Source organism: Schistocerca americana, chromosome 3 (genome assembly GCF_021461395.2).
Source record: "Schistocerca americana isolate TAMUIC-IGC-003095 chromosome 3, iqSchAmer2.1, whole genome shotgun sequence".
NCBI classification, from domain to species: domain Eukaryota; kingdom Metazoa; phylum Arthropoda; class Insecta; order Orthoptera; family Acrididae; genus Schistocerca; species Schistocerca americana.
Genome location: NC_060121.1, coordinates 755227435 through 755241616, shown reverse-complemented (window position 1 = coordinate 755241616; position 14182 = coordinate 755227435). Strand labels below are relative to the sequence as shown.

Genomic DNA, 14182 nt, shown 5'->3' with positions numbered 1-14182 from the left:
ACGAAGTGGGTCAGTAGATAGTTGTCCATTGCTAGGTGTGATAGTTGTCCGTTGCTAGGTGTGATAGTTTGGTTACTTTTAGTATGAAGTAACTTATTTCTAACTCAGTCAATAAGAATTATTGTGCACACATTTTTTTCTAAATTAGTGACGGTTTTCTTCTTATTTGTTAAAATGTGTAAAACTAAATTATGGCACCAGCTAAACACAAACATGTGATGCTTTCTTTACAAGTGGACATTAAGCCCAGAGACATGAGTGAGTGAATCGATGCAGCTGATGTTACTACACAGCAGGAACATAATTAATTGATGACCAACTCATTGACATTGTAACTCGAACAACCAATGAGAATGAGAAAGATGACGAAGACAATGAACCTACAGCTCGAGTATCACTTACAGATCCTGAAAATGCATTTAATATAGCCCTTCAGTACATTGGACAAAGCTCTAGGTCTACCCCAATAGACATTTTGTGGATTAGGAAATGGCAGAATATAGCGGTAAAATCAAAGTTCTCATCTACCAAGCAAAAGGACATTACAGACTTTTTAAGACCAGAAGACTTTTTTTATACCTTGTGATTTCCCATGTTTTAAAGTGTTAAATGCAAATCGGTTGTGTGTCAATGCAGTATAGTGATAAAGTATTTACACATGTCAGACTTTCACTTACAGTAAAATTATATTACTGTAAGATACAGATTTTTCTTTTCATTTTGTTACTGTCTTAATATGGATCAATACTTCAGACAGTATTTCCAGCTGAACATTAAAAGTTGTACTGTACTGTATTGTGATGCATGTTCCTCTGATAATCCTATCTTTTTTGTGTCGATACCATGCTCCCAGTCCCATAGGGGATGAATTAGTGAGGTTCTACTGTAGAAACCAACAAAGAAAATACTGTGAGTGAGCCAGCTGCTGGGTGGCCTTATATGCCCCAACGCAGAATTTCGTGTGACCGATCTGTGATGACAACTTCCCTGTTAGAGGCATACTTGCTGGAAGTGGGTGGTGCTACACGTATAGATTCGTACATGTCTTCCGTTTGCTTGTGTGGAACGACTTACTAAACAGGCAGCATTGAGTTCACCCTAAATGCAGGTAATCGTTGTATGACTAAATCATTTCTTGTGTGGACCTATGAAAACACAGTTCAGTATCTAGGTTTGGTCAGCTGACTCACGATCAAGAAAGACTAAGAGAAAAGGCCTCTTGATGAAACATTGTGCCCAAATTTACAATAACTATCACAGTTAAACTGTATGTATAACTATGGAGTAAATTTTCTAGTAAAATTCTAAGCTGCCCACTGGAATCTCTTAGTGGAAGTAGAGGCTTCCCAGCATGTCAAAATGGTTGATATCAGATGTTGCAGCAGCAGGTTGACTTTGCTGGCACCGACAGCCCCACTTGATAGCATGTTCCACATCAAAAGAGATTTACTAAATTAGGAGAACATTCAGTTTTAGTAAAACTGCTAAGCAACTGAATTTTAGTTAGGATGTGCGGTGTGAAGATAGTCAAACTTCATCATTATGTGTGATTTATTATTATTTAAGAAATTGAAACTATTAAGGAGAATTACATAGAAACAGAATGTGATAGAGACAACAACATATAATGCCTGACAAAAAAAGTGAAGCACCCAAGAAAACATGGCCAGATGTCAGTGTAACTTGGGCTGTTATACCTGTCACAGAGAACTGCAACTCGTAATCATTTACATACCTGCTGATGATGTGTACACGTACAAAGTTACATTGACACATGACCATGTCATCTCCTGGGTGCATCACAGTTTTTTGTCAGGCATTATATGTTGCTGTCCCCATCACATTCCGTTTTTATGTAATTCTCCATATTGTTCTGAATTTTTTTAAAGGAAAAAAACCACAGCGATTCACTCTGTACTGGAGTCATCTTTTCGATTTCATGGGAAGTCTCTATTTCTACTAACAGATTCCACTGAGCAGCTTAAAGTTTGCTATAAAATTTGCTCTATAGTTAATAGAGGGAAACATTCCACATGGGAAAAATATACCTAAAACCAAAGATGATGTGACTTACCAAACGAAAGCGCTGGCACGTCGATAGACACACAAACACAAACATACACACAAAATTCAAGCTTTCGCAACAAACTGTTGCCTCATCAGGAAAGAGGGAAGGAGAGGGAAAGACGAAAGGATATGGGTTTTAAGGGAGAGGATAAGGAGTCATTCCAATCCCGGGAGTGGAAAGACTTACCTTAGGGGGAAAAAAGGACAGGTATACCCTCGCACACACCCTCATATCCATCCACACATACACAGACACAAGCAGCTTGTGTCTGTGTATGTGTGGATGGATATGAGGGTGTGTGCGAGGGTATACCTGTCCTTTTTTCCCCCTAAGGTAAGTCTTTCCACTCCCGGGATTGGAATGACTCCTTACCCTCTCCCTTAAAACCCACATCCTTTCGTCTTTCCCTCTCCTTCCCTCTTTCCTGATGAGGCAACAGTTTGTTGCGAAAGCTTGAATTTTGTGTGTATGTTTGTGTTTGTGTTGTCTATCGACGTGCCAGCGCTTTCGTTTGGTAAGTCACATCATCTTTGTTTTTAGGTATATTGCTCTATAGTTATTTATACATTTTAATTGTGATAACTATTGTAGATTTAGGTACAGTGTTTCATCAAAAGGCCTTTCCCCCCAATCTTTGTGACTGTGATTCAGCTCTCTTCAAATGTCCAAATTCATTAATTCTTCTTGCTGATGATTTAGTTCGTTTGTACCACCACTTCTGTCTCACCCCAAAGCTTGCATCTTCAAAAAAATCCTAAGGATTGGTAACTGGATACTTTGTTTGACTGTTTCAACACATCATGCAATGTGATGATGAACAGGAGTGGTGGACAAACAAGTCAGTCTTGAAACACACTTGATGTGGTGGAAAGTGAAAATCCAGTGCAATTCAAACTGAAAGATAGTGAATCCCCTGAATAGGGCACGTACGCTGCAGCAATGATCAAATGTGCTAATTTAATGCATCTTGGCTGTGCTGCACTCAACTGTAGTGCTGATTGTCAGTAAAATGTCTGATATTTCTTCAGCCATGTGATAAACCAAATTATTCCATTCATGTTCGTGACAGGAGTGTAGTGTCTCCAGTGCAGCAGCTATTTCTTATGACTGCAAGACTCTCATCTTCACATACATGTTATTCATACCTCTCTAAACTTTAAGTGGAAAGGAGAACATTGACTGAAGATTCAACCTCACAAACACCTTGTATTCTTGAGATCATATCATCAATCTGTGTTACTCAAGCTCTACAAAACCAAAAACCAACAACTAAAGATTAAGCGTATGTCTGTGTCGCTACTGATTCATCTTTCTAGATGACCTATCTTTCTTAGTGTGTTAGTGAGTAAATAATAACTGTTGTATGCAAGTGAAATTCAATTTCTCCATAGGTGTCCATGGTGGCCTAATGGTCCATGAGCCACGCTTCACAGCTGAACTGCTGGCGAGCTTACTGTCCATTCCACCAAGCAAAACATTGCTACGACGACACCTCAACACGCATTTCAAAGAACTGCTGGGGCGTGATTGTATACAAGAGAAGAGGGAAGCTGAGGCGACCCTTGGTTATGTCCCACTTTCAGCTACAACCAAAGTTAAGGTGAGGTTAAATAAATATTATATGTATGTGATTGTTGGCTTCTGTGGCCATTACCATCTTCAATAAAATGTATCCAGGTGTATGACCACATTGTCATGTTGCCTTTTATGACAGTGTCTTGGCTTCTGTTACATGTGGCTTTTCACGACCCTGACGAAGGCCATTTGTAGCAGTGAGCGAAACATTGACTTAACGACATAATGATGCACCAGAAAGATTTTATTGAAAATATTATAATTCTTTCTTGATCACGCAGTTACTGACTTGAGAAATTTTCTGGGTTTTATCTTCTTTTCAGTTCATTATATAAGGCTCTCATTATTGATGTATTTCCGTGGCTTTATCCTATCTCCAACAGCAAAAGATTATACAGCAACTTAAAAAATGAGAACAACTGAAACTCTATGAATACGAATTGGGAAAGACATCCAGGTTTCAAAATTTGCAGTTGAGATAAGTAAATGGTAAAGAAAAGATGTTCAAATAGTATACAATAGGAAAAGTTACAAAATATTTCAAATGGTTTGTTTTTATAGCAAGGCATCAAATGTATTTACATGCATTTCCAAGATTTTTGTAGTTGTTTATCTCCATCTTTTGCCATATCTGTCAAAATTTCTTATTAGGCAAAATAATGTAGAATTACAGAGCATATGTAATCAAAAATTGTTGTCAGATTGTTTGTTGTGTACTTTTTTCACAGATTAAGGCAAGTTTTGAAATAAGATAAGCTACTCATAGAATTGAAACACACTTTTAAAAAAGTAAAAAGGTGGTTACAGACTGACATGGTTTCTCATCATATTGAGATACAGATACGAGGAATGAATATGGATGCAAATTATCCCACAAAAGTTTACTGCCAAAGTTTCAAAACTCAGTATAATGTGAGGAACACATTCTACAGCCCCCTACACATCACTACTGCCAGAGCTGTAAAGACAAGATTGTAGTAAGTACAGACATGATGCTCTGGGAGGTACCCTTAGTGGTGCATTTCAATTGGTTGCAGAGTACTTATGGAGATGTAAGTGTAGAATCTAACCATTTCACTGATATTTCTTACTCCGTCAAAGGCATAATCACATGTGAAAGCAGCTACATCATATATCAACTTTTCCACAATCACTGTGCATTATTTCACATGGGTAAGAGCACTAATCGATTGTCCACTTGCACGAACGTGCGGTGTGACCGTTGATATAAGGCCAGCTGAACAACCTTATTTTAGAGGATGCTCCCCAACACAATGTAATTGACTTCAACGACTTCTTCATAACTCAGGCCATTTGTATTTTCCCCACCAACACAAATGATTCCAAGTTACACATGTGGGATCTCTCCGTGTAAAGTGTACTGCATTAAAGTAAACCTTCACCTCCTCCCCCATCCCTTCCTAGTCTCAATGTGTGTACTCACAATCTCCCATTTATTTTCTCTCCTGTTGGTCACCCACACCACTCAACTTACTCCAGGCACTCACTTCGCCGTTTTTCTTTTCTATTTTACTCAATAACAGCTCTTTACCTGGGATGGTTTTTTGAATGGATGCAGTCGATTGCTTTCCCTATTCTTACCCAATCTGGGTTTGTGCCCTGTCTCCAATGACCTCATTGTCAACAGGCCGTTAAACCTTAATCTTCCTTCCTTACTTGCAGCCTTTCTCCATCTCCTATGCCGTCTCCTACTCTGTACCCTTCCCCAAGTACTACCCATTTTTCTTCTCTGTGTTCCTGCCAGCATGCCTATCTGTCAGCTTGCTCTTGCAAGCTGTAGCATTCTCCTTCTGTCAGACAGCAGCATTACCAAAAGCTAAGTATTTTCCACAATTTCTATGTGCATATCCGATGTTCAGCATCTCATCTATTGGGACAGTTGTGGCCTGTTTTCTTATTTATATTACATTACACTTAATAATGACAATTTGTGTTTGATGGTATGTTTGATTTCATCACATGATATTGTTGTGTATTTCAGCTTGCCAAGAAAAGCCAATTCACTCTGAAACGCAAGAAGTCAAAATCAGAACTTGACTTTGGAGATTTGGTGTGCCCAATGGATTCTGCCAAGCAAGGTGAAGCATCCCATGGTGATGGAGCTGTAAGTTTTCTAACAATACTAACAGTTACTAACTAAACGTGTCCATTAAGCATTATCTGTAACAATAAAGCAGATTTTCTTTTTGGATAAATGTTTCTAATTTAAATGACAATTATGTTTTTGTTAGGTTTATGCAGAAGAGCTTCTCTTGAATGAGGACGACTCAATACAAAGTCAATTATGTTGTAAAAAATCTAAAAATATGAAGAATTTAATTAGTGTTACTTCAGTGGCAAAATAATAAAATATAGAAATTGTTGTAATGTTATCAGTTCCATAGCAAATGACTAATTTTGCTGAAAAAATTCATGGGGCTACTCGTTGATGGTTCTGTTGGCTTAAGGGGTCCATGAAATTATTCTGCTCATTTTTTAAATTTAAATTTTTTATATTATGTCTGAAAGTTGCTAAATATGTGGATGGTTGGGCAGTGTTAAGGTCCATCATTGTGAACCCACTTATGTCTACTGTATTCATGCCTAGGTCATTCTCTACAATTTTTATCCTCCACACTTCCCTCCATTACCGAATGGACTTTTCCTTGATACCTCAGGATGGGTCCTATTAACTGGTACTTTCTATTCATCACATTGTGTCATAAATTACTTTCTTTTTCAGTTGAGTACCTTCTTATTTGTTATTCTCTCTAGCCATCTAATCTTCTGTAGTAATACATTGGAAAATCTATTCTTGTATGAATGACTTATTGTTCTCATTTCTGTTCTATACTAGTTACATTCCAGACAGATACCTTCAGAAAATATTTTTGAAACTTAAATTTGTATCAAGTGTAACAAAGTCCTCTTTTTTGGATATGCTTTTCTTGCCATAGCCACTCTGCATTTTATATCCACTCTACTTCAGCCATAACCAGTTACTTTGCTGCCCAAACAGCAAAATTCATCTATTACTACGAGGGCTATCCACAAAGTACATTACGTTTTGGAATTAAAAATGAATAAAGTATTGGAATTTTTTTTTATTATATACAGATGAAAGCCACACTTCTATACTACTATTCTACATAGTTGCCATTTAAATTAAGGCACTTATCGTAGCGATGGACAAGCTTGGAAATTCCTTCGTTGTAAAATTCGGCCGCCTGCACCTTCAACCATGTGGTTACCTCTTCTTGAAGCTGCGCGTCGTCATCAAAACGCTGCATAGCCAACCACTTCTTCATTGCTGGGAATAAGTGGAAGTCGCTCGGTGCCAGGTCGGGACTGTACGGCGGATGAGGAAGCAACTCCCACTTAAAAGATTCGAGAACTTCACGAGTGGCATTTGCCGTGTGGGCCCGGGTGTTGTTGTGAATCAGCAAGATCTTTGAGCCCAACTTTCCCCTGCGCTTTTTTTGTATTGCTCTTCTGAGGTTGTGCAGAGTTTGGCAATGGAGAGTTTATTGTAGTGCCTCTTTCCAGGAAATCCACAAAAATCGTATTTCTGCTGGGTTACTGATTAACCACGTGGTTGAAGGCGCAGGCGGCCGAATTTTACGACGAAGGAATTTCCAAGCTCGTCCATCGCTATGATAAGTGCCTTAATTTGAATGGCAACTATGTAGAAAAGTAGTATTTAAGTGTGGCTTTCATCTGTATATAATAAAAAAAATTCCAATACTTTATTTATTTTTAATTCTAAAACGTAATGTACTTTGTGGATAGCCCTCGTATTAATGTCTCATTTCCTAATTGAATTCCCTCAACATTACATGATTTAACGTGGCTCCATTCCTTTACCCATGTTATACTTTTGTTGATTTTCATCATATAATCTCTTTTCAACATTCTATACATTCTGTTCAACTGCTCTTGTAAGTCCTACACTGTCTCTGACAGAATTACAACATATTTAAGGTCAGAGTCCACATCTGCCACTGGAAATGTCTTACAGTTTAAAATCTGGTTTCAAATTCTCTGTCTTACATTATGTAATCAATCTGAAACTTTACTGTGTCTGCAGGGCTTTTACATGTTTATAACCTCCTCTTGTCATTCTGAAACCAAGTGGAAATGATGATTAAATTACGTTCTGTGCAGAATTCTGACTGGCAACTCCCTCTTTCATTCTTTTCCCACAGTTCGGGTTCTCCTATTTCCTTTCCTTCTATTCCTTTCCCTGCTACTGAATTTCAGTCATCCATCACATTTACATTTTCATCTGCTTTTAAGTGTCTGAATAACTTTCCTTACCCTATCATACATTCTTCATCATTTGCAGAGCTAGTTGGTATATAGACTTTCACTCTTGTGATGGTTGTTGGCTTCTTGTTTACCTTGTGTACAATAATGTGTTCACCATACTGTTCATGCTGCATTCCCATTTTCTTATTCACTGTTAGGCCTACTCCTCTGTTGTCCCTATATGATTTTGTATTGATAGCCTGTTCTGGACTGACCAGAACTATTCTTGCTGCTACTGTACTTCATTAATTCCCATTATATGTAACTTCAAACCTGCCCAGCTCCCTTTTTTAAATTTTCTAACCTACCCACCTGATTAAGGGGTCTAACATCCCACACTCTGGCCCATAGAATACCAGTTTGGGTTTCCTGATGAAGGCATTCTTCAGACTAGTCCCTGCTCAGATACTCTAATGGTAGACTATTTTATCTGAGGAATATCTTACCCAAGAGGATGCCATTGTCATTAAACTATACAGTAGAGATGTATGTTGTCAGGGAATACACTGTCTGACGCAGAAAAGGACGAGAAAATGATATGAAATTTCACAGATTGAGACTGTCTCAGATGTTATTTCAGTGATAACAAAATAGAATCAAATTTATAATGAAATTGGCAGTATGACACCTGTTATCAGTATGACACTGCAGGCACTCTGACCTGGATGCATAAACTGTTCTGTTGGAAAGAGTGTTGTAAAGTCATTGTATCCTCTCCTGAGGCAAGTTGACTCACAAACTATTGTTACAGGTCCTTGATATCCCAGATACTGGCACTGTGATAGAGTTGTCTGAGATGTTTTCACATATGTTCTATCTGTGGCAGATTTGGGGATCTTGTTGGCCACGGGAGTACCCCAACATCGCAAAGACAGTACAAAAACACACGTGCCACATGTGGAGAAGCACTGTCCTGTTGAAGACAAGTGCCATGATAATTTGCATGAGAGGTAGGGTGACTGTGATGTGTCCTGCTCTTCTATCAAGAGTAACATCAATCACTACCAGCTGTGATCTGAAGTCACCATGACACCAGAAGAAACACCATTGTGCCTCTCCAAATTATTGGAAGAGTGGAACCTATCCACTACATTCACAGACAATGGTCATCTGGGGCAGTGCATAACCATGATTAATCGCTGAACACAGTGTGTTGAAACTGATCAGCCGTCCGGCGTAACTGCAAATGCAGCTGTTTGAGTTTTGGTGTTAATGGCAGCCTACAAATAGGATGGTTATTCCCTAGTTTAGCTGCTGCTGGTCTCTGACCAATGCTGCTGAATGACACAGAATGTTGCAGGGAGTCCATTATTTGTTCTCAGATGGTAGGCAGAGATCTGAAGTGGTGACAGTGTGTTTGATTCACAGTACGGTTGTCAGACGTGGGCAACCGGAATCTTGACGATGAGTATGCTTGTCCTCATGGTCTCGTGCAGTCCAGCATCGGGCTACTGTCACATCCAAATGTTCCATAAATCTGGATATTGTGTGATTCGGCCAGCCAGTCAAGTGGAGATCCACAATGATGCCTCTTTCAAACTCAGTCATGTGCTGATTATGCTGTCTCACGTGAGTACGCAACATCTCCATGTCCGTCACAGTGATCATTCAACGTGTGATGCTGTCCTCACTCCGTATATACCTACCAGCCCTGGTAATAGCATGAAACACGAACAGCACTAATGCGCTCTGAGGAGCCATTCTACCTGTACAGAGAATTGCAACTCTATAATATTTACATATCCACCAATGGTGTGTGCATGTATGAAGTTACATTGACTTCTGTCCGTGGTATCTGAGTACTTCATTTTTGTCAGACAGTGTATTTCTACTGTAGTTTTCCCATGCTTTCAGGCATTCACACTACCAACATAGCAAGTCAGGAAAGCATCAAGGCTTGAATGTTAATATTATACACGAGGAAGAAGTAGTCTCTTCAAAGTGTTTATATCTAAAAGATCTCAGTGGGGAGGAGGTTAAAAATAAAAACAAGGAGGAGGGGGGATAAAACATGAAAATGAAGGAGGGGAACAACTTGGTAGTTACTTTCTCCGAGCGGGTACCATAGTTGTACAAAGTTTCTAAAATGTGACATTTCTGTCATCAACTTGAGTATTATTGTTTATTTTCCACTATAGCCCAGTTTTGGCTACTGTGATATTTTCAGAGAAGAGGTTGTTGTTACCTACAGTATTGACAGACACCAACAAAATTACAAGAGATGACTGTTCAACAGTACACTGAATATTTACTTCATGTGTCTGAGAACAAGGCACCAAACTGCCCAACCACCAGCATGTGGTGGCAAACAATTGACTAGTGTATTGGTAAATCTTCAACTCGTGTAATTTTCTCATTTTTTGTCAGTATTTATGTAACTATGGCCTGTTCTTTGTAGCTAACTCTTGAAAATGATATAATAACCAAAACTGGCTTTTAGTGGAAAATAAATGATAATTACAATTGATGGTGAAAATGTTGTCAGTTCAGTTTCCTACTTACTCATACTGTTCATGATGAGAATTAAGTATCTGTCTCAGATTATTTGAAGACCTGTCTAAAAACTGCAGACCTTTCCTTGCTCTCTTTTCAAGTGAGTATAATCATATTCCAGGTAGTCCACTCAGTATAATTACTCTCTTTGTGAACTTGTAAGAATTACAAAACATAGATTTATTTCAATCTGAAGTAGGATCATACTGTTTGTTGGCTAAATAAAGACTGAATTCCATTGTTTAATTTTATAAAAATTGATTTCTCTTTAGGGCTGTACTGTTCAGTATTCCACTTTTGAGAAGGATGTAATTTTATGGGTAATTGATGGTACTTTATAATTTACCCAATTCTTTTATATATAAATCTTCATCTATACTCCATAAACAACCTCATGATCTGTGGTGGAGAGTACTTTGTGTACCAGTTTCACTTTCCCCTGCTCTGGGAAGAAAGATTGCTGGTAAACCTTCATGAGGGGCTGAATCTCTGTGATTTAATCTTCACGGTAGTTTCACAAGATACATGTAGGAAGAAGCAATATATTGTTTGACTCTTCCAGGAACACACACACACACACACACACACACACACACGGAACTTTTAACAGTAAACTACACTGTGATGCAGTACACCTCTCTTGCAGTGCTTGGCACTGGAGTTTGCTGAGCATATCCATGACATTTTCATGCTTGCTGTAATAAAACATGCTGCTATTCTTTGATTCATTTCTATCTCCTCCATCAGTCCTGTCTGGTACAGATCCAAGCAGTATTCAAGTATTGGTCAAATGAATGTTCTGTAAGCTATCTCCATTGCTGATGGAATACATTTCCTAAGCATTCTTCCAGTGAATGTAAGTCTGGCATTTGCGTTACCTGCAATTATTGTATGTGGTCTTTCCACTTAAGATCCTAGGTATTTTATGGAAGTAACAGTTTCCAGTGAAAGATACGCAGTTGTGTTGTTATACAGTAATGAATCTGTCAATGAATACGGGATACATTACATTTGTTTATGTTGAGAGTCACTTGCCACTCCCTTCACCAAGCATTGATTCTATGCATGTCTCATTTCATTTCAATCTTGTGGCATTGCAACTTCTCTCTATACAGCAGCACCATCTGTGAAAAGCCTCATGAGACTTCAGGCATTATACATTAGGTCATTTATATGTTGTTGTTGTTGTTGTTGTTGTGGTCTTCAGTCCTGAGACTGGTTTGATGCAGCTCTCCATGCTACTCTATCATGTGCAAGCTTCTTCATCTCCCAGTACCTACTGCAACCTACATCCTTCTGAATCTGTTTAGTGTATTCATCTCTTGGTCTCCCTCTACGATTTTTACCCTCCACGCTGCCCTCCAATGCTAAATTGGTCATCCCTTGATGCCTCAGAACATGTCCTACCAACCGGTTCCTTCTTCTTGTCAAGTTGTGCTACAAACTCTTCTCCCCAATTCTATACAATACCTCCTCATTAGTTATGTGATCTACCCATCTAATCTTCAGCATTCTTCTGTAGCACCACATTTCGAAAGCTTCTATTCTCTTCTTGTCCAAACTAGTTATCATCCATGTTTCGCTTCCATACATGGCTACACTCCATACAAATACTTTCAGAAACGACTGCCTGACACTTAAATCTATACTCGATGTTAACAAATTTCTCTTCTTCAGAAACGCTTTCCTTGCCATTGCCAGTCTACATTTTATATCCTCTCTACTTCGACCATCATCAGTTATTTTGCTCCCCAAATAGCAAAACTCCTGTACTACTTTAAGTGTCTATTTCCTAGTCTAATTCCCCTCAGCATCACCCAATTTAATTCGACTACATTCTATTATCCTCGTTTTGCTTTTGTTGATGTTCATCTTATATCCTCATTTCAAGACACTGTCCATTCCGTTCAGCTGCTCTTCCAAGTCCTTTGCTGTCTCGGACAGAATTACAATGTCATCGGCAAACCTCAAAGTTTTTATTTCTACTCCATGCATTTTAATACCTACTCGGAATTTTTCTTTTGTTTCCTTTACTGCTTGCTCAATATAGAGATTGAATAACATCGGGGCGAGGCTACAACCCTGTCTCACTCCCTTCCCAATCACTGCTTCCCTTCTTTGCCCCTCCACCCTTACAACTGCCATCTGGTTTCTGTACAAATTGTAAATAGCCTTTTGCTCCCTGTATTTTACCCCTGCCACCTTTAGAATTTGAAAGACAGTATTCCAGTCAACATTGTCAAAAGCTTTCTCTGTGTCTACAAATGCTAGAAACGTAGGTTTGCCTTTCCTTAATCTTTCTTCTAAGATAAGTCGTATGTTCAGTATTGCCTCACATGTTCCAATATTTCTACGGAATCCAAACCGATCTTCTCCGAGGTCGGCTTCTACGTGTTTTTCCATTCGTCTGTAAAGAATTCGCGTTAGTATTTTGCAGCTGTGACTTATTAAACTGATAGTTCGGTAATTTTCACATCTGTCAACACCTGCTTTCTTTGGGATTGGAATTATTATATACTTCTTGAAGTCTGAGGGTATTTTGCCTGTCTCGTACATCTTGCTCACCAGAAGGTAGAGTTTTGTCAGGACTGGCTCTCCCAAGGCCGTCAGTAGTTCAAATGGAATGTTGTCTACTCCCGGGACCTTGTTTCGCTCTGGTCCTTCAGTGCTCTGTCAAACTCTTTAACGCAGTATCATATCTCCCATTTCATCTTCATCTACATATTCTTCCATTTCAATAATATTGTTCTCGAGTACATCGCCTTTGTATAGACCCCCTATATACTCCTTCCACCTTTCTGCTTTCCCTTCTTTGCTTAGAACTGGGTTTCCATCTGAGCTCTTGATATTCGTACAAGTGGTTCTCTTTTCTCCAAAGGTCTCTTTAAATTTTTCTGTAGGCAGTATCTATCTTACACCCTAGTGAGATAAGCCTCTACATCCTTTCATTTGTCCTCTAGCCATCCCTGCTTAGCCATTTTGCACTTCCTGTCGATCTCATTTTTGAGAGGTTTGTATTCCTGTTTGCCTGCTTCATTTACTGCATTTTTATATTTTCTCCTTTCATCAATTAAATTCAATATTTCTTCTGTTACCCAAGGATTTCTACTAGCCCTTGTCTTTTTACCTACTTGATCCTCTGCTGCCTTCACTACTTCATCCCTCAGAGCTACCCATTCTTCTTCTACTGTATTTCTTTCCCCCATTTCTGTCAGTTGTTCCCTTATGCTCACCCTGAAACTCTGTACACCCTCTGGTTTAGCCAGTTTATCCAGGTCCCATCTCCTCAAATTCCCACCTTTTTGCCGTTTCTTAAGTTTTAATCTACAGTTCATAACCAATAGATTGTGGTCAGAGTCCACATCTGCCCCTGGAAATGTCTTACAATTTAAAACCTGATTCCTAAATCTCTGTCTTACCATTATATAATCTATCTGATACCCTCTAGTATATCCAGGATTCTTCCATGTATACAACCTTCTTTTATGATTCTTGAACCAAGTGTTAACTATGATTAAGTTATGCTCTGTGCAAAATTCTACCAGACGGCTTTCTCTTTCATTTCTTACCCCCAATCCATATTCACCTACTATGTTTCCTTCTTTCCCTTTTCCTACTCTCGAATTCCAGTCACCATGACTATTAAATTTTCATCTCTCTTCACTATCTGAATAATTTCTTTTATCTCACCATACATTTAATCAATTTCTTCTTCATCTGCAGAGCTAGTTGGCATAT

General features: G+C 38.7%; 1 protein-coding gene across 10 annotated transcripts in view; it reads left to right on the top strand.

The window, feature by feature from the left end:
- The window catches only part of LOC124606955 (liprin-beta-1), a 931859-nt gene that overhangs the window by 876356 nt on the left and 41321 nt on the right, over positions 1 to 14182 (top strand). For 9 of the 10 annotated variants that reach the window (XM_047139091.1, XM_047139092.1, XM_047139089.1 and 6 more), the window contains 2 exons: positions 3460 to 3668; positions 5646 to 5768. In XM_047139091.1, the coding sequence (XP_046995047.1) occupies positions 3460 to 3668; positions 5646 to 5768 (332 nt within the window). The remainder of the gene's footprint in view (positions 1 to 3459; positions 3669 to 5645; positions 5769 to 14182) is intronic. The other variant, XM_047139086.1, reaches the window with a different exon arrangement.